At 29.4% G+C, this 20,510-nt stretch overlaps 1 protein-coding gene across 1 annotated transcript; it reads left to right on the top strand.

The window, feature by feature from the left end:
* Nucleotides 1-2,963: 2,963 nt before the first annotated feature.
* On the top strand, nt 2,964-15,628 carry LOC129972629 (beta-soluble NSF attachment protein-like). Its single transcript, XM_056086839.1, has 4 exons — nt 2,964-3,119; nt 7,734-8,016; nt 11,110-11,289; nt 13,504-15,628. The coding sequence occupies exons 2-4, from the start codon at nt 7,741-7,743 to the stop codon at nt 13,924-13,926; spliced, it is 879 nt and encodes a 292-aa protein (XP_055942814.1). The 5' UTR covers nt 2,964-3,119; nt 7,734-7,740; the 3' UTR covers nt 13,927-15,628.
* Nucleotides 15,629-20,510: the final 4,882 nt, after the last annotated feature.

The raw sequence follows: 20,510 nt of genomic DNA, 5'->3' as shown, positions 1-20,510 counted from the left end.
ACAAGAAAGTGTATTAACGCAGTATAGCTCCAATTATATTAATATTAATTTGACTACTTATTATTTATTTTAAAAGAAAATGCACAAAATAGAAAAAATTCTTTCATCGAATGCATTAAATATTGATTAGCTAACATCTTTTCTTGAAAAAGGTTAGAATGATTTATTCTATTTTTATATGTATATTGCACAATTAAAAAGCTTAAATTTATCACAATATTTATTTCTATATTTCCTCTTCTTGGAATGTAAAATTTCTTATAAGAAAAGTGTTTTTCTTGTTTCTGAATATAGATAATATCTGTAATGAAAAAAAAGTATATTGAGTTAGTATCTAAGTTGCTGGAAATATTTCTAGAATTTATTAAGGGATAGAAAAGCTTTATATATATATTCTCACATTACATATTTTGCTGATAAATTTAATATTTTACATGTATTTAAAAGGGTTGTTTCTTGTTATTTGTTATGAAATTGTATGTTTATATTTTCAATAAATATTTTCTTCATAGAAATTTTTTAAAATGCCATACCTTTGTTTATATTGATGCTTAAAAGTATAATGAATATTTTAGCTTTCAAAAATATTAAATTAACTGAAAGTTATATTTGTTATAAAATTACAAGACATAAATTGTCTTTTTAAATAGTTACACTATAACTTCTTCTAAATTCGTATTATAGAAAATGTAAGCATTGCTTTTTTTTTGGTAATGTTATTATTCTTGCAAATCTATGTGTTAGGCACAAATATTTTCTTCTTTATTATAGCTTTCACTAATTGCAATTGTAAATATAAATGCTATATTTTTGCTTTATTGAACTTATATTTAAATAAGTTACAGTTATTGCAGTACATCATTTGTATAATTTTGTAATATTGGTTGTTATGCCTAAAAATGTCAGATTTTTCTAGTGTTAAATTTGTATTTGTTCATTATGAATAAACTAAGCGTTTTTCAAAGAAAAAAGGTTGGTCATAAATATTTCAGTAAAAATGAAGTAATATTTCTATACAAATACAAATCAAAAAGATTTTTTTTTTTTTTTTCAATTGGGAAATTCATGATTTTTTCAGGGCTGGTACATTTCTGTATGAAATATTCCAGAATTTAATTTTTTCATTCTTGACATTAATGAACTTTCTTTTGTGTAATAATTCTATAGTAATTTTAATATCTGAACAACTTTTTGTACTAATTCAATCATTTTATTGTTCAATTAATCATACTTATTTTACTCCTTGGTGTTTGGAACGATGCATTTAATGTATGAAGATGAGCTTTTTTTATTCCAAGGCTGAGTTGCATAGTTTTATATTAATAGTCATTTAAAATGCAACATAATTATAGTAAAATATACCCTTGGATCTTGACACCCATTTTAGATAATAAAAGTTCATCACATATTTTAAAATTCTCTTCAAATTTTGTCAAATCGCCTTGCTCTTTTTTTTTTTTTTCTTTTTTTTTTCCTATTAACTTTTAGATATTGATGTTTTATAGTTTGTTTACTTTCTTTAATAAAAATGAAGTGCTTAGTAAAAATATCAAATAAGAGCAAAGTGTCTGATATTTTAATTAATTGAAATGCTTTTCGTTATGCACAGAATACAAGTTTCATTGGACCTACAACTATTAAAACTGACATGTAGTTTCTTGGTTAGTGCGCTGGAAGAAAAGATTTTTCCAAATTTTATTTATTTTATTTAATGTAAATTTAGTGGAAATTTTAATGCTTTCCCTTATTAATTTGTTCACCTCCATGAAATCAAAAAAGTCCAAAAACAATAGCGAATCCCTTAAAATCTGAAAAATCGTAAAATTTAAACATTTTAGAATATTATTGGGAGTGGCTTGATCTGCCTTGCACCAAGGACATTCAACAATGATCCTCCGTCCGTGTTGGAAGGTGAGAGATTTGGTGTGTTCACTCAAAAAACGAGAAAGAGACATTTGCTGTTTTCTAGAGATATACAGACGGTGACACCAACCGGGACTCTTACCAAAGTACCAAGGGCCTTATTATTTTAGAACAATTTTTTGTACAAAATCATTTGCATAATTTTTTGAAATTCACAAAGGTGATGCCAATTTCATTCTCGAGCAATTTTTTCTTTAATTTAAATATTTTTAAAATTTATTTTGAATAGAATTTGTAACAGTAATTTTTGTTTTGAATGAAATGAAATTTGTAATTAAATTCAAATTAATTTAATTGTTTTATCAAATCCAACATTGTGATTAGCAGCCCATCAAATTAATGCTACAGTTTTTTTAATTGCTTTTTAGGGCATTAATTCAAAAGCATAATTTGCACTTTCATTTTTATTAAATTAATAATGATTTTAGGCTGATATTTATTCTGTAATTTGAATGACGTAAAAATATGTCACATCCGCCAAAGAGACAAATTTTTAATTTATTAATTTCCTGACTACAATTTCTATTTATACAATTTAATATTTTTGATTATAATTTCAAAATTATTATTTATCAAAAAGAAAAGTAAAAATCATTGAATTTCATAGAAATGTTTGTGTTAAATGCTATGTGAATATTATTATTTCAATTGCTTTTTAAATTGTTCAGGAAATTTGGCATTTTCTTAGTAATTTATTTTATTTACTTCTCTAATTTCATAATTGACTTTCTATGATTAAAAAGTCAAAAGAATCTTCAAACGCCCTTCAGAAAAAGTTGGAATTGAAATATACATTATTTTAAGAAACATAGCTCTGTCGTCGTTATAATATTAAATAAATGAGTATATTTTTTATGATGAAACTTTTAGTCGTATTGTTTTGTTTATTATATAACTTTTTTCTCCAGTAATTCCATTTTTAAACATCTACGAGAGCTTTTAATTTCCTCCGGTGCTTCATATTTGACAGCTGTTTTAGTTTAACGAAATGGCAACGGAGAGTTGATTCTATCGATCTATCAGTTTGAAATGTCGTCTGCACTGCGCAGGCACTCAGTTTCGCATTCTCTGCTTCAAAATATCACTAGCTTACTCCTCGCATTTGGCTTGCTTGTTATTCATTATACTCAGATTAAACTACTGAGAACTGTGTAAAAACAAAGCAACTGATTAATTGATTTGCCTTCTTCGTAAAGGTTTGTGCTGATATTTTTGATTGATTTTAAATAACGCTAACATGCGCTTTTCATTTCTGTTTACATTTTGAAGTTATATTTTCTTGGTAAAAAAGGAAATATTAACGTAAAATTAATTAATATGGCGTAAATGACGAAACAAAATTTTATAAGAAAAGCTTAGAATTTCAGTAAAATAAAAAGCGGAGAAAAATATACTGCTTTTTTACTGTTTGATTCACATCGTTGCATAACTTGTCAAAATGAATTCAGTCAATAAATATGATCTTCAAAATTCAAAAATAAGCTCATGTATTTAAAAAAAATCAGCTATGAAATCAAAATTAAATCAGCGATGAAATCAAAATTAAATCAGCTATGAAATTCTCTTCATATATTATTCCTAAGCATTTAGTTATTCATGAAAAAATGTTAGATACACAAAATGGTACAAATATTTTGAATGCAAATATATTAAAAGAGAAATATTTTTGTTCATCTGATTTCAGAATAACATATCATAGCTTTTATCAAGACAGCGAAAGGTTAAAATAGTTCATGTATTCCACTTTATGTAAAATGTGTTACATTTAATTAGATAGTAAGGCGCTTCAGATAAAAAATTAAAACACCATGGAAGAAATTTCTTTTTAAAAGTATTTTTAAAAGATTATAATTTATAGTCATTACCTTGAATAACAAAAAAATATTTGTATTTCAAGGATTTTCTATGTCCTATATTGTAAAAATATCTGTATCGGTGCTTGTAAAATGATTTGTCGACCGAAAACTCCGAGCATTTATTGAACATCAGAAAACATCATCAGCAATTTAAAAAAAATCGAATTTGAGTTTTACAGAAATTGATCACAGATATATTATAGAAAACCTGATAAAAACCATGTATAATTTCTCCTTTCACTGCATAAAATGCGTACAATTAAAATCATTTTTTCATGATCAAAAGGCGGAATCACTATTCCATACACAACGAAGAAAAATATTGGTATCGGTTTCTAATTTTTCTGATGTGATTGATGTATTGGAGTTTTCTTCTAATTACTTAATAAAACAATATATAATATTGGTAACACTTTCAATCAATATTTAAAAGTAATATTTATCTTTAAATTCGTTTATCTATGCGTTTAAAGTAATTAGAAAAACCAACCCCCCTCCCCCTGCCTGAGTCCCAATTAATGTCTCGATTTCGTCAACTTTTACTTCATATGAAAGCCCATGACCTCTATATATGCCATCAAAGGTCACCTGCCATTCATCGCCCATCATTTTCGAAAAAATCTTCGATAACATTATTTAATTGTATATTCTGTACATTGTATAGTGCATTTGGGAAATCGCAACAGAATATCACTGTCACTGTGTCCTATTAATGAAAATTCACATGCTAACTTTTGACCCTTAAATGCATCATCATTGATTGAATGTTGTCCCCACCCTAAGTTTCAAAAGATATCGCAAAATAATTCTTTAAAAAGTTTAAAAGTATATAAATAATATTCTTTTCTTAAACAATTTTTTATATATATAAAACTGTCAGTTAACCCTTTCTAGGGCCGTGGGAAGTATGCTTCCCACCAAATTTATGAATCTTTGTATGAATTTATGTAGTTTGGCACAAGTTCTGACAATTTTTTTAGTAAAACAAAAACTAAGATTCTTCAGTTATTTATCTTACACAGAATGTGTCTTGATTTGTTACTTAATTATAAATTAACCAAATTAATTAATTAATCAAATTAAATTTTTCTAATAAGCTAAATGAATCCCTTGTCTTATTCTGATTTCAAGCCTAAAAATATTTAAACATAATATGACTAGAAAAAAATGGCCCTTTAAATGGTTAACACATAAGAAATGCACTGTATAATACTATTTGCTTTCTATTGTGAACAAGTTCTAAGCGAAATAATTTTTTTTCTCTTTAATCTACATTTTGAAAACTGTTTCTAGTATATTAATGCCTAGAGACACAAAAGTTCGGTATTTAATACTTGTTAAATATACTTTAAAAAAATTAGAAAAAAAATAGTTTTATTTAAAATTATATCATTACAAACTGTATTGATATAAGTCCTTCTTGCACTAAAGAATAATTTTTTAATCTCGATTAAAAAACGATTTAAAATTCAATTTTTCTATTACTTTTGAATTTGTGTTATATTGCAGTGTTTTAAGATAGAACTTACGCTTATAAATATTGTTTTACATTTTATAGTTCAGTTAGCAATAATAATAATAAAAATATCTTTTGAAAGATTCTGTTTTCTAGCGAAGATATGCAGCATAACGGTTTTCGTTGATGTTAAATATTTAGAATACCAAAACATCCTCTTGCCGATATGGTGTAAGGTAACGGTACTTATCCTCAGTAGATCTCGTGTTATTACAAAATAGCCGTCTTTGATGTCCAGCTGGTTCTAGGGGATATTTGTTGCGTTCATTTTCAGTTAAATCTTTTCTATACAATATAATGTTCATGAATTTCACAGGAAAATATTTGTAAGCATCAAATCACAGTAAACGTTAAAACGCATTCTTTTGAAAGCCTTACACCTGTTATGTTCTTTATGTACATGAATTATCGTAACCGAATCGAATACTATTATATCATAGTCCTTTTAGAAGAGTAATTGTCTGGTTCATCTGTCTTCTAGTTTTCACGGCAATACAATTTCAATTTCTAATACTTCCTGTAAATTGTATAGATGTTAAACAGATTCCTCCTTTAGCTTTCAACAATGGAAAAAATAGTCACGCCATTACATATTTGATGAAGCAACAAAAACGGTTTGAATTTCAGTATAATGGTGATATCCATTGGTGTAAATTATGCAAAAAGCTGTTTTAAAAAATTGCGAAAATCGAGGAAATATTTGCACGAAAGTTAAATATGAATGTATATATTTTTTAATCTTAAAATGCTGCAAAATTTGATTTTGTATAGCCACATTTTCTGAAATTATAGCAGAGAAATGTGAAAATATGACTGATATTTTCAGTAGTTAAAATTCTAATCAAAATATTTTAATAGGACGAATGAAGAGCACATTCTCATTTCCCTAAGTATATTTGTGCCAAGTTTGGTAGCTCTAGATCTGACAGCCCGCATTATAGAACCCCAACATTCAAATGAACAGGAATTAAAAAAATTAATCCATCATCGGACTTAAATAAACAAAGAAAATAATATTTTAAACTATATTTTCATTAAATCTAACCATTTAATAGATTATCGTGCTGAAATAAAAATAAATAAATAAATAAGATTATACCCTACTATGGTATTCAACTTGGGAAAATAAAGAAAAGAGGATTTTCAATCCAATTTCTACTTTGTATTTTATTAAATATACTAGTCACCTTTAGTAACCTACTGGGTCTCCGGGATTAATAGTTGCTAAAATCTTCAGTTAAATATTTTAATGGTTTTAATGGTTTCCGCAGCGAAACATTTTTTTAAGATTCTAATTTTGACAAATATATAACTAATTCTATCTTAGAAGCCTCTCACTGTTCTGTTCATTGTGCAACTTTTGATTTTGACAAATATATAACTAATTCTATTTCAGAAATCTCTCACTGTTCTGTTCCTTACCTTTCTGTTGTTACTAGTTTCAATTTTAACAAATATAACTAATTGTATTTTATAGACTTATCACTGCTCTGTTCATTGTTCAACTTTTGATTTTGACAAATATATAACTAATTGTATTTTAGAGGCTTCTCACTGTTCTGTTCCTTGCTCAACCTTTGATTTTGGCAAATATATAACTAATCATATTTTAGAAGCCTCTCATTGCTCTGTTCATTGTGTTACTTTTAATTTTGACAAATATATAACTAATTGTATTTTAGAGGCTTCTCACTGTTCTGTTCATTGTCCAACTTTTAATTTTGACAAATATATAACTAATTGTATTGTAGAGGATTCTCATTGTTCTGCTCCTTGCTCAACTTTTGATTTCAGCAAATATGTAACTAATTGTATTTTAGAGGCTTCTCACTGTTCTGTTCATTGTCCAACTTTTGATTTTGACAAATATATAACAAATTCTATTTTAGAAGCTTCTCACTATTCTGTTCCAAGCGCAGCTTTTAATTTTGATAAATATATATATATATATATATATATATATATATATATATATAATTATATTTTAGAGGCTTCTCACTGTTCTGTTCATTGTGTAGCTTTTCATTTTGACAAATGTACAATTCTATTTTAGGAGCCTCTCACTGTTCTGCCCATTGTGCCATGCATTTTCCTAATTTGTTTTGTCTATACTTTTGTACATCCAATTATATCACAGAAAAGAGTAGTATAATTTAGACATATTTGTTTTGAAAAGATTTTTCTCAAAATTTCATAGAAATCTTCAAATTTGGTGTAAAGACCGCATACCAAATTTCAATCTTCTAGCTCAAAGGGTTTTTTAGTTATCTTTGAGATAGACACACGGACATTTTCTAAAAAGTGTTTTTCAAACTCAGGAAGGTCTAAAAATTGGCGATTTATCAAAATCTCTTCAAATTTTTTTGACGATTATTGCACTTTCTCTATACTATGTACTCGATTAAGTAAAAAATGTGGCAATTCATTATCTCTTTCAGCGCTATCATGGGCGACCAGCAACGTTCTAAAGGTGAGCAGTTGATGATCGAAGCAGAGGCGATGCTGAACCAAGGTGGGGGCATGTGCTGTGGCAAGAAGGCACGTGTGCGATCCGAGGAGGCATGCATGTTGTACGTGAAGGCCGCCAACGCCTTCAAGATGGCCAAGGAGTGGCACAAAGCGGGAAATGCATTCGCAGAAGCTGCCACTATAGAACTGAAGAACGAGAGAAAAACAGAAGCCGCGATGCACTTTGTAGAGGCAGCTAAATGCTACAAAAAGGTATCGAAAATTCGGTTGGTCTGTTCAATTTTGATCAAGAACAAAAAATAGTTCAAGTATTTTTTTGAAGATGTACTATCTTATTATGGAGAAGTGATTTTTTATGTTTGGCACAATTTGATTCTGGTAATAAAATTAACAGGTGGGTGGGCATCAGAAAAACGATCTTCTATTTATCATTTTACATTGAAAGGATTCAAAAATATTTTGGTGATAAAGTATTTTGATGATCAAAGGACATTTCTGTTTTAAACAGAGTTCACTGATCCAGAATTCAACTTTATACTTTCCATTATCCTTGTTATAGTTTATCCTATATATTGTGAGTTAATTATTACTGCAATAGCATGGGCGGATTTTTTTTTATATTCTCCTCATTTAATTATTGCTTAGCTTAGTTATAATTGTCGTTATTTAATGCTTGTGTTTTGCACATTACAAGCTATGAGACCAATCTTCTTGTAGAAGAACGTCTGGTAACGATTCTTTTTAATCTGATATACAATTATGGAAATTTAAAACTCTTCTATTTCAATGTAGTAATACTTTCTTTATACTTTTCTGTTTTCTATTTTTTAAATTGTTTTCTATTTTATATTTGTACTTAGCAAATGTGCTTATATTGCCTTATTGTATCATACACCTTTTGTTATTATCATCATGTGAGAACATGATGTTATTTTGGTTTGAGGTATTTGAAACCTCAAAATGCATAGGCAACAAATTGGCGGTTTTATTGCTTTTGAGGCATCAATTCTTCGCTTTTAGATTTATTAGAAAGTGATAAAGAAAGTTGTCATATTTGGTGATTTATCGTCAAATAAAGTTACAACATGATTTCCAAATTATTCCTTCTGTGAATCCTTACGAATTGTCTTAATTAATTTAAGTCATTAACTAGTTTAAACCGGTTTAAAACAATCACGGGACTATCAGATTACGCCTGCGTCGATATTTAGAAAAACGGTGGGTTTTTTTGTTTTTTTTCATCTCAAAATCGCTCGAGCCCCAAAACTTTGTTTGCCAGTTAGAAAATTGAAACTGAATGTTAAAAAAATTTTATACATATACATATATTACACACACACACACACACACAGAAAGAGAGAGAGAGAGAGAGAAAGAGATAGATAGATAGAGAGAGAGAGAGAGATAAGGACAGAGACCGATAGAGAAGTCTCGTGATTGTTTCAAACCGGTTTAAAATGGTTAATGACTTAAATTAATGAAGACAAATAATAGAAAATAATAATGTTCTCACATAATAACTTGATATTTGGGATCGTAGATCTTGTTATTATTATTTGCTATATTTCTTTTATTGATTGCTTTGTTATTTTATCCGGTCAGTCTAAAAATTTAAACTCCAGACCGACACAACGAAATTAGCTTCAAACATCGAGAATAAATAGATACCAAGCAATCTTTACATAAGTGTTCCAGCTGTTATAATAGCAATAAAAAGAGGAACATTTTAAACGAAGAAATATATAATTTCTGTCCTCTTAGAATACTTTAGCAGGATTAAAAGCATTAAAAAATTGCGTCCTATCACATATTATTACATGCATGTAAGGGGGGGGGGACAAAATGCCCATTCAATCCGATTTCGATCAGTGTCTAGGGTACTGATTAAGAAAAGAAGTAACGTTTAAAGAAAAACAACTCATTTATTTAGAGCAAACAAAATTAACAGGACATTAACAATCAAGACAGGAAAGGTTAATGACATTAAAGTTAGAAGTTAAAATGCTTAGATGGCACCAAAAGGCGAAGCCTAACAAGATGTCTGCATATAGCAAAATTATGTGCCGCTATAGCAAAAGATTATTAAACACTCATCGTTACCGGAGAAGAAAAACCCTCTTCCCTTTTTTTTCGAGCGAATGTCAACAGCTCGCTTTTTACTAAAACTTGTGGTCATGTGACTTATCACTTTGGATTAGTAGATCGATCATAAATAGCAGCATTTTTCCTTCATTTATAACCCCATCTACATTTTACTTTCATAATTACTTTAAATAATATTTAATCATTCTACGAGCTAGTCACATTGCCATGCTTAGACTTTATGCATGTAACTGGCTTATTAAAGACATCCTTTTAACATTTTTACCACAGGAGAATTTTAAAAAAGTATCGAATAATATGTAACATAATAAAAGCTTTAAAAAACAAAACAAAAAATGTCCTATTCAAAATTAGGGTGATCTTTAAATGGATTATTTTAGTTGTTATTTACTAAGAAGAGTTTTCACTCTAATGTGAGAAACTTAAAAAGTATAAAAAATCTCATATAAAATTTAATTAAAATGAAAAAGCTTATCATAAAAAAAGAAACAAAAAATTCTAAAATTAACTGAACGAATAGTTTAAATGATGACCTCTACACTGATCATAAGAGATCCTCATAAATTTTTATCAAGGAGTAAAAAAATTTAGAAATATATCTCAGTTAAAATCAAGCATTCTAATGCAACTAATTTTTCATAAACAGAATAAACAAAAATTAGGGGATATACTGTGGATACCTTCTTAAAAGGAAAAGGTTATCATCTAATGGAGCTTAGAAACCATGAAGAAAACTATTATTTAAAATTTATTATCTATTTTTATAGTCAAAATAAATTTAATTTAAATATTCTTTTAAATATAATATGGTTTTCCTTTACAATTTTTGGGACTTAACTGCCTTTTTTGAAATAATTTTTTTAATCTTATGAAAAGGATTTATCTAATATCATCATTACAAATTTAACATCTTTTTTATAAAGATATTTATTATTATTACATGTTAATATTATTTCAAACTATGAAAAAAAAAAACTTTCACTTTTAACGTAGAAGATGGAACAAAAAATTTGATCCAGGAAACGAAATTGAATAATTTACTGTGCAATTCATTTCAGTACTTTTCCGTTTCCGAAGACCGTTGGCGACAGTTAAATAATTTTCGCCAAAATCGCCAACAATAATAATAAAAAAAATCACACACAAAAAAAGCCAAAAGTTTGGCGATTTTTTACGGCCCAGAGAAACAGATAAGTACCTACATTTCTTTAAAAACTAATTTAATGTACATTTTTTTATTAGGTGAGTCCTAACGAGTGCGAGCAGTGCCTCGTGAAAGCAGGCGAAGTGTACGACGATGTAGGCAGAGGGAAGACAGCAGCCAAGCAGCTCATGACCCTGGCGGAACTCTACGAAGAACAGGGCAACTTACAGAGGGCAGTGGAAGAGTACCAGAAAGCTGCCGACATGTTCACTACCGAGGTAATCAAATTTCTTCATAACCTTTAACTGGCTACTCCGACCAACCGAGGGCACACGGAAAAATCTGAATGACCGAACCACCGCGTCAGCAACACTGACGGGAACTATGGTGGAATCCCAAGGTCCATCACTGGTCACGGTACAATCTTTTCCGTGGAAAGTAAGTCCCGTCATCGATAGAGGGCAGCCAACCCACCATTTCCTTACCCACCAGAGTAGTGAGAACTAACCACCATACCAGAAAAATTCTAATCCTCGTTTCTGAAGTGCTCCCTGGTGGGATCACATTTCTTTATAAAGAAGCGTTCTGAAAGTAATCAAGCACGGACTGATTTCCAACTAGATAGATGCCAAGGACAGATAAGCTGAGAGGTGGAAGCAAGTAAATGGATTGAATAACTTTATTTTCCTAGTTGCCAAATAAATGTTTGCAAAAAATACTCACTCTATGAATAATAAAATATTAGGATGAAATAAACATTTAAGCAAGTATAACTGGCCAGGTTCCTATATGTTTTATTACGTTCATTTAGTTATTATAAGATTTAAAAACATTGAACTTCTGCTTCGATATATCATATATAAACGATTGTGCAAGACAGTTTAGAGTCATAACAGATAAAGATATATATTTTCACAAATTAAATAAAGTTAGAAAATAGTGATTAAATAAAATTAAATAATGAAAAAATTACCAAGATAATTATTAATCTAAATTAAGCCATTATCATTGTAAAAATATGCGGAAATATTAAAGTAGATTGCTTATCTTATTTAAACGCAGTATATGATGAAGTCTCCTGAAAGCGTCTGTGTGTTTGGAAGAGATCGCGTAAAATAGTAGGATCTGTGCTTTGCACTTATCCGCACATGTGCGAAAACATCAAATTGCGCATGTGCAAATAGAAAGAGCTGTGGTATGCATATGCAATAATTTCTTTATTTAGGTCTGATTTTAAACAGCGATTCAAAACTCATTATGCCCCAAAAAAGGAAATCCAACCTTCGACGGAGCACATTAAAATGTTTTTCTCGTGGACAACTTTATGTGGCATTTTCTAGAGTTACATCATTTTTGTCTTGGCACCAGGAGAAAAACAGCCAATATAGTTTACAAAGAAATATTATGAAGCAAGCTGAATTGCATTTTCATATCAGGTTATACAGAGTTGATGAACAAGTGTGGAACAGGGGATACAATTAGTATATGCTAAGCTAAAACTATTTCATGTTGTGTATAATAACACACCGCAGGCTTCTGTCAATCTGTTTAAGGGATTAAAGATAATAAAATGTTGAAATTAACATCCTTTCAATTAAATAAAATTATTATAATATTCAAAAAATACTATCCCAAGAAGTAAAATTTGTTAAAGGGAAGATTGTTTACTCTCGCGCATTTAAATCCTGTGATTGAATCCACAAGAGGAATTAAATTTGATGCATGTTCTATTCTCCGAAATTTGGCACAGATTGGCAATTATCTTCTGAATTAGATTCTCGATCTTTCTCTTCACTCCTGATATAAGTACACAATAGCTTTAAATACCATGAATAAATCGAAGAAAATAAGGTGCATAGGTTTAAACAATAATTTTAAATCTGTATCAACGTTCGGATTGCCGCTTCAATTTATATATTCCGTTATTTTCCTTATGCGACGAAACTAAATACAAAACGTGTAGTGGAAGTATACGCGAAAGCTCAATTGTAAACATTAAGATTTTTGTCACAAGAAAAGCATATAACAGAGCTTTAGTCTTTGTACAGATATTGATATTGCAGCAATTGACACGAAATTCAGTTTTGCAAAGTGTAAAGAAAAATGTATTGATGTTACAATAAAGCATTGCATTTTAAACAGGTGGCAAACTTTTTGGGGTAAAATTCGGTTTTAACGGCGACCGAAACGCTCCAAGAAAAAATATTGCCGAATTATAAAAATATACTCAAGCATTAAGTATCAAATTATATAATCACATGCTATATAATTTGACGATTGAAATCGCCAACTGACGAAATTTTTTCTTGGCGCTTTTTGATCCCCGTTACTAACGTACACGTTTGGAAATGAATAAAAACATGATCTCAAGTGTTGCAGAAAAATTAAAAAAAAAAATTCTATTCCATTAAAATTACGATATACCGAAAAGATTTGAATATATTTTTTGATGTTTTACAGCGAATTTTTATTCAAAAAATGTTTTTTTTCAGCAATTGGCCTCTTCCACCACTAAATGCTTGATTAAAATAGCAACGCACAGTGCCAGCCTTGGTGATTATGACAGAGCCAGGAAACTATTCGAAGAGATAGGAACAGAAGCTCTCAACAACTCACTGCTCAAATACACTGCTAATGAAAACTATACTAAAGCTGGCCTCTGCATTTTAGCAAACAACCCTCAGGATGGAAAGGGACTACAAGAGAAGATTGAAGAATGGAAAGACACGAATCCTTCATTTCCTGGCAGTCGAGAATGTAATTTTTTATCAAAATTAGCTTTAGCTGTCATAAAAGACGACGTTGATGAATTCAACGAAGCTATTCGGAGCCATGAATCCATATCAAGGCTGTCTGATTGGGATAATGCCCTTCTCAAGACTATCAGGAAAAACTTAGGACCAGATTTGCGCTAATCATTCTTGAAGGTGACATTCCATCATTGTAACCAAAGTTTATGGACTCACGCCTTAAGTATGCTTAAAAAGAATATATGTTTTTTTTTTTTTTTTTTTTTTTTTTTTAAGATTTTATGTTTACAATTATTATTATGCCACATTCATAAGAATGAAATCAAGCTATTAACCCGTAACTGGAGACGGGAGTCAAAATAATTCCGTGTTGTACATTGGCTCTGATTATCTCTGATTTTTTTCTTTGTCCTTAAATACAGTCATCTCTTTATTACCTTCAAGTAGTACTTTTAACAGTATGTTGGCAGAAGTCTAAGCTTGAATACGTGCATATATCCGAATTATTCTTTTTCAAAGTTTTTGTTGTTATTTAAGGAGTCATTGATTCCACATCTCTGTAACTGTGATTGAAAATATATCTAACGAACCAGTTAAGTTCTACATATTTTCCATTGCAATCCGTATTGTATTCTTCCTTTTTATTTGTTAAATTATAATATTTATTAATGTTAGTGTCATCCCGTAATATTTAAATGAAGTAAGTACGCATGAAAAGATTGTTTAGGTTTTTCTTATAATATTTTTCCAACATTTAATATTATAACACTTGGCAATCTCAATATTAATATTTTTGGGAATTACATGATTTCCAGAATATATTGCGTTTCAAAAAAAAAAAGTTCATTGCTGTTTACAAAAGACAAAAAAGAAAAATTACAATGGATTCTTTTTTGACTCCATGTCTCTGACCTCGTAAGGAAATTCATGTCTCCAGTTATGGGTTAATCTCAAATTCTAGACAATGGATTAATCTCATTTATTCTTTAGGGTTTTATTAAAATTTAATTATAACCCTTTATAGCAATTAATAACTTGAAATTATCAGCAATATTTGGAAAGTTTTGAATAAAGTTCGTAAAGCTTGACAGCTTCATTGTATCATAAATTTAGCAATGAAACACTCAGTACCTGAATTTGATCCTTTTTGGTTAAGTTCTGAAAACAGCAGATACACAAATAATTACAAAGAATTTTAATTTGCTCTCCATTTTTTCTCATCAAATGATAGAAAAATTATTTACAATTAAGCAATTAGCTGATGAAGGTGATTGCTTTTCCAGAACTTCAGTTTTTCAAGTGGCATTTTATAAAATATTCGAACATTTGATCACAGAGTATTAGAACCATATGATTATATATTGTTACCTGACCGGTATATTTTCTAAAGCGTATTAGTATTATGCGATATTTTCTATCGATAGTGCATTTCAGAGTTCGTAACTAATTTTCTTTCAAATTGTGTCCCCTACTACGTAGGAGCATGCTATTTTTGCCTACACTTTTTCTTTGATAAACCTATAGCAAACACTGCTAAAATGTCTTACAAAGGTGTAACTATTCTTCCCTACTAATTGCCTTAAAAGTTGTTGATAAATCTGAATATAAGAGCTCAGATGATTTACACATTGTTAGTATATTTAAGAGTTTATTTCTCAGTAGAAATTTACAGCTTCATTGTAATTTAGATAAGATGTAAAGATAGAGTTTTTACCAGCTCAAATATTGCTAGTTAGTATGTGTGTAATTATGTTTTCCCTATTATTCGAACTGTGATGTTTCTTGTTTCCTACTATTGATAATCGAATTGTGAATAATAGATCTATGTACTGTTGCAATTACAATAAATTATCTGTGAATTTGCGAATGTGCATAATTGTTTTAGTCCATTTGTCCAATTTGCTTAAGTTATATATGTTTTTTATTGTATTCAAGAAAATTTATTATTATTAAAACTAGCCACTTTCATAGAAATATAGCTTTACCTACTCAGGTAATAATCTTATTTAGGTTTGTTCAAACACACACTATGCGCAAACGCACATTACACATTAAAAGTATCCAAATTAGTCTGAGGATATTTTAATTTAAAAACTTAACAAAAAAAATCCTTAATTTCACCCCTTTATATTCTAATACCAATGCCCAGCTTCCAAAACAAATTTATATGTCTTAAATATGATTTTGTCTTTAGATCCGACTGAAAATTTTTAATTATCTTTAGGTTATCGTATTCTTTCATGGCGTTAAGATGTTGAGATGGGTTGCTACCTTTCATGTTAACAAAAATTTTGTGAAGATCTATGTAGAGATGCATAATCCACGATTTTTTGAATAACAAATAATATTGCTATTGTTATTTTTAAATATGTATTCCAAATATCTGTTATTTCAATCATATTATTAATTAAAAATTATTACTTAATATTAAATATAAAATTTATTAATTGTAATTAATACTTAATTTATTAATTTAAATAACAGGCGATTGAATTAATTTATCTGTTTCAACTTCCTTCTTAAATTTTATTTTTTTCTCAAAACTATTGATTTAATTTATTTATTGGAGTGAACCATTTTCTGGAAAAAGTGAATTAAAAATATATGTCATTTCTTTAAAATGTTTACTTTAGTTCTATATTCTACCAATAGCTGGCGCCAGCTGTAAACAGAATATATGTAATCAAAGTCAATCATGTCACGAGCAATTAAAAATGATCTGTATGGAATAGTGCATCATCATATGCGAATATCGGAAGTCACTCCCGTAAGGTGGAGTGGTGACTTCGCACTTTCCAGTGAAATCACCGCCCCGATAAATTTCAGTGATATGCAATTCAATGATACGATAATTCCAATAACCGGTCCGTTCACTTTTCAATCCATTCACAGATTTCTTTCGAGGGCTTCCATTGGACAGATAGTATCGATTGTTACTTTCCAATGAAGTCACCGCTCCGGCAAATTTCAGTGATATCGTATCGATTGTTATTTTCTATCGTGATCCAAAACCACTAATCGAAATATCACCAGTAAGATCGTATCAAGGATTTGAATCACACCCTTCTTTGAAAAGTATTGATCACTTGTATTTGTGACTTTTTGATATTGGTTACGTAATAACCGCTCGTAAAATATCCGTCATCCCTAGATCTATGAAGGTTGAAAATCATGGAATCTAAGTTCGTGATTCCTGAAGAATCAACCTCATTAACGTACACGTTGTATGATCATCCTTATCAGTTGTTTTTTTAATCATGTACATAGAATCAAGATTTTATCAGAAATAAAGCATTAGGTATTCGGTCTACTCCTTCTCACTGATTTGATGATTTTTTTTCTTGTGAAGACCGTTTTATAAAACTTACCTGAAACCAAAGGTATCTCTGTTTTTGACAAATTTCAAACCTTTAGATATTATATAACAATGCCTATATTAATACAACAAGAAATGCAAGAATAATGAGAAGAAATAAATAATTTTAAGCAGAAACATTATTAAATAAAAAAGAATCAGAAATATTTAGAAAAGTAGTTGGTTGCTAAAACACGAAAAAATAGTGATCTTAAATACATGTACTGAAAATGCTCTGAAAAGAGAGTTAATATTTATCTTTTTAAGCGTTTCGTATTATCAAGAATTTTAAGCAGTAATTTTCCATTATGAATTTTCCTTTGGATGCATACTATAAAGCGCAAGTCAAAAATTCCTACCATACAATTGATGCATTCAATTAATTTTCTGTAAATGTTAAGCTCATTGTTATATTAACCATTCCACAGATTATTCTATAAATCTGAATATTGAAAATATATGATCTGATTATATCGAATATGAAGATTCTTAGTAAACTAAAACATTCAATAAGTAGAAATTTTAGTATACGAAAATACATATTGTCAGTTTATATTACTATACTTATTAAAACAATTATCTTAAACTAGGACTTGGTAAACTTCGCCTAGTGGGGTGGGGCAACTTTCCCAATTAAAAAAAATTATAATTGGTTAGAAGCTCAATTTCTGGATCAAACAATAAATGTGCTACAGATTTATCGCGCAGAAATGACATTTAATTATAGCTTTTTTGCATGCTTTAGCCATTAAAGATCGTTTACAAATTTTAATCTTCCCCCCTTTTTTTTCCAACATGTTGAGCAAGCATCTTTGGTGGTCAGCTTAAATTATTCGAACAGTCCAGTTATTTAAACACAAATCAAACAAATGATATTTGATTTGCTTGAATCACCATCATATAATTGAATTTTAAAATCACTTCTAGATTTAAATTGTATATCAGATTTCGGTTTAGTAATACAAATGCGTAAAGTTTCAGAAATCTGAATAAAAAAGGATCCACTTTACTAATCTAGAATTTTTTTTTCTCTTTTCTAAACATTTGAATAATTTTTTCACATTGAAAATTGTCTGTGTTTATTTAACAAGTATTTCAAATGCAGAAGCATTAGAGACAAGTTGGGAAGGCGCAGATATCAAAGATATGATAATATTACCCCTCAATATATGGTCTCTAGTATAGTTTATAATGAAAAGACCAGTGAAAAGCATCTGAAAATAGTGATATTCCTTGAAGGATTATTAGAAATAAAAGTGCGTCCATTGAAAGAAACCAAGACTCCAGACTTTATCGAGCAATGATGAGGAAGACAAAATCTTCGATAAAGCTCTTATTCAGCAGATTGCAGGATTCCTTTTAATACTCTGAATGTATTTATTCCATCGAGAAGAATTTCTTAAACTTTTTTGAGGTGACAGATGCCACAATTTTGCAAATAATAGAAAAAGTCCAATCCAATTCAAAGTACTTCTACAGCAAATAAAATTGGAGACTGGAAACTTTTAAACTGACAATAAAAAAAAATCACCAAAGCATAAATGAATCTAATTATGAATTTGCTTAACATGCCATATTTTACGAGCATGATGAAATGCTGAAAGTCAGTGTGTTCCAGGAAATTGGTGGTACTGTTCTTTAAAACTAAAGCTGTTCTCCAAAGTTTTGCCGTGTTTGTTACAATAAAACTCTTTGGGGAAGAAATAGTGCCATATATTTTGTTCATAATCTCCCTAAACTTTCTCCATTCAATTGTGTGGATACAGGGAATTAGAAATATGAGTGAGTATTAATAATTAAGGCACTTAATTTTGAAAATAATAATAAAAATGTAGTACATGATAATATAAAACGGAAATGAAAATATTGCTAATTTATTCTTTTCGATATAACTGCCATTCATGTTAGGCATTTGACCAGCATTGATCGGTTTGAAAATCCCGGTTTCATTGAACTCTGACGGACCACATGTGGTCGTCATCACTACCAAACTTCTGACTGCTGAGGAATTTCTTCCCGAGTCCAAACAACTGGAAATTTAAGGGTGCCAAATCTAGTTTGGTGCTTCACAACTTTCCAATCGAATCCTTGTAGTTTTTCACCTTTGGTATGAAAATGTACGGTAAGTGAGAAATGAAATTAATATTGTTTCCTATTTAGAGGCATCTTGCTTATTTGTAACGATGCATACTATTCAATTGGTCGATTTTTAAACCTTGTGATACGCTATAGCATAGTTCAGCGAAAACAGAAAGACCTCCAGTCTTCAAAACTGTTGTTGGCTATAGCCCCAAAGTTTTATATTTAATAGCCTCGGCACTAAGCTATCCATGTGTGCTTAGTAAATCTTGTAATGTCTCTGGTGAAATAAAGGAAAATTGAATATAAGGATAAAATCTCAAAGATTTTTTTTTTTTATCTCGAAGATCGTTCGATCGAAACAAGATTTTTCTACTTCAACAAGTACATCATCCCCAACAGGAAGAGCAGGCACTTCCTTCCCTGGACTCCAGGACTGATGCTACTTCTGCAAAAGAGATTTAAAAAAAGTTATAATAGATCGTAACAAGTTGCATCGAAAGGCAATGAGCAGAAAACATGAGTTAGCTCTTGATCATAACATAAGGCGCCAAGAGCAGAGGAAATAAAGAAATATCATGAGCCATCTGTAATCTCTATACCAGTGAAGATGGAAGTCTATGTATCCACCTGTTGGAGATTTCTAGAAGATATTGCTGCACCTAAACAAACAGCTGAATATTGTTGAAATCAAGCAGAACGTTATATTTGGCAATATGGATGATGAAAATATACGCTTCGAGGCCAATTTTTCAGCTTTTAATTATTTAAAAATTGATAAATTTCGATGTTTCCGCCTATTTTTTCACCAATAAAAGAAGCTACTGACTGAAAATAATATTTATACCATTTATCTCTCTACCGATATAGATTTAATTATTTTTCAAAATTTAGATCTTTTAACAAAACTTTAAAACTTAAGTCTTTTTTTTTATTTCGGCAATTTAAAAAATTATTATTATCATAATCTGTCATCAAAGTTGCTCAAACAGATTCTATTGCATTCTTTTTTTATGGTAGGGAAAAGCAAAAATGGACGAACTGGTTATATAACAATGGTCGGGTAGTTAGAAGGAGGAGGGGATTTAATAGTTTAAAAATCTTAACATAAAACAGACACAAAAAATTTTTGTTAACGCTTTCATGCATTGTAAACTCTTTTTTCTTATGGAAAATTTTTCACACACATTTAAATGAAGCAAGTTAACTTTTCTAATAGTATTATACTTCCTACCATGCGGTGATATCATCGTCACATGACAAACGTAACAGGGCAGATAATCCAAGCATGCAATTATATTAACTACATAATACG

This window comes from Argiope bruennichi, chromosome 6 (genome assembly GCF_947563725.1).
Source record: "Argiope bruennichi chromosome 6, qqArgBrue1.1, whole genome shotgun sequence".
NCBI classification, from domain to species: domain Eukaryota; kingdom Metazoa; phylum Arthropoda; class Arachnida; order Araneae; family Araneidae; genus Argiope; species Argiope bruennichi.
The sequence above is the reverse complement of the archived record's forward strand: the minus strand, read 5'-3'. Positions and strand labels throughout refer to the sequence as shown.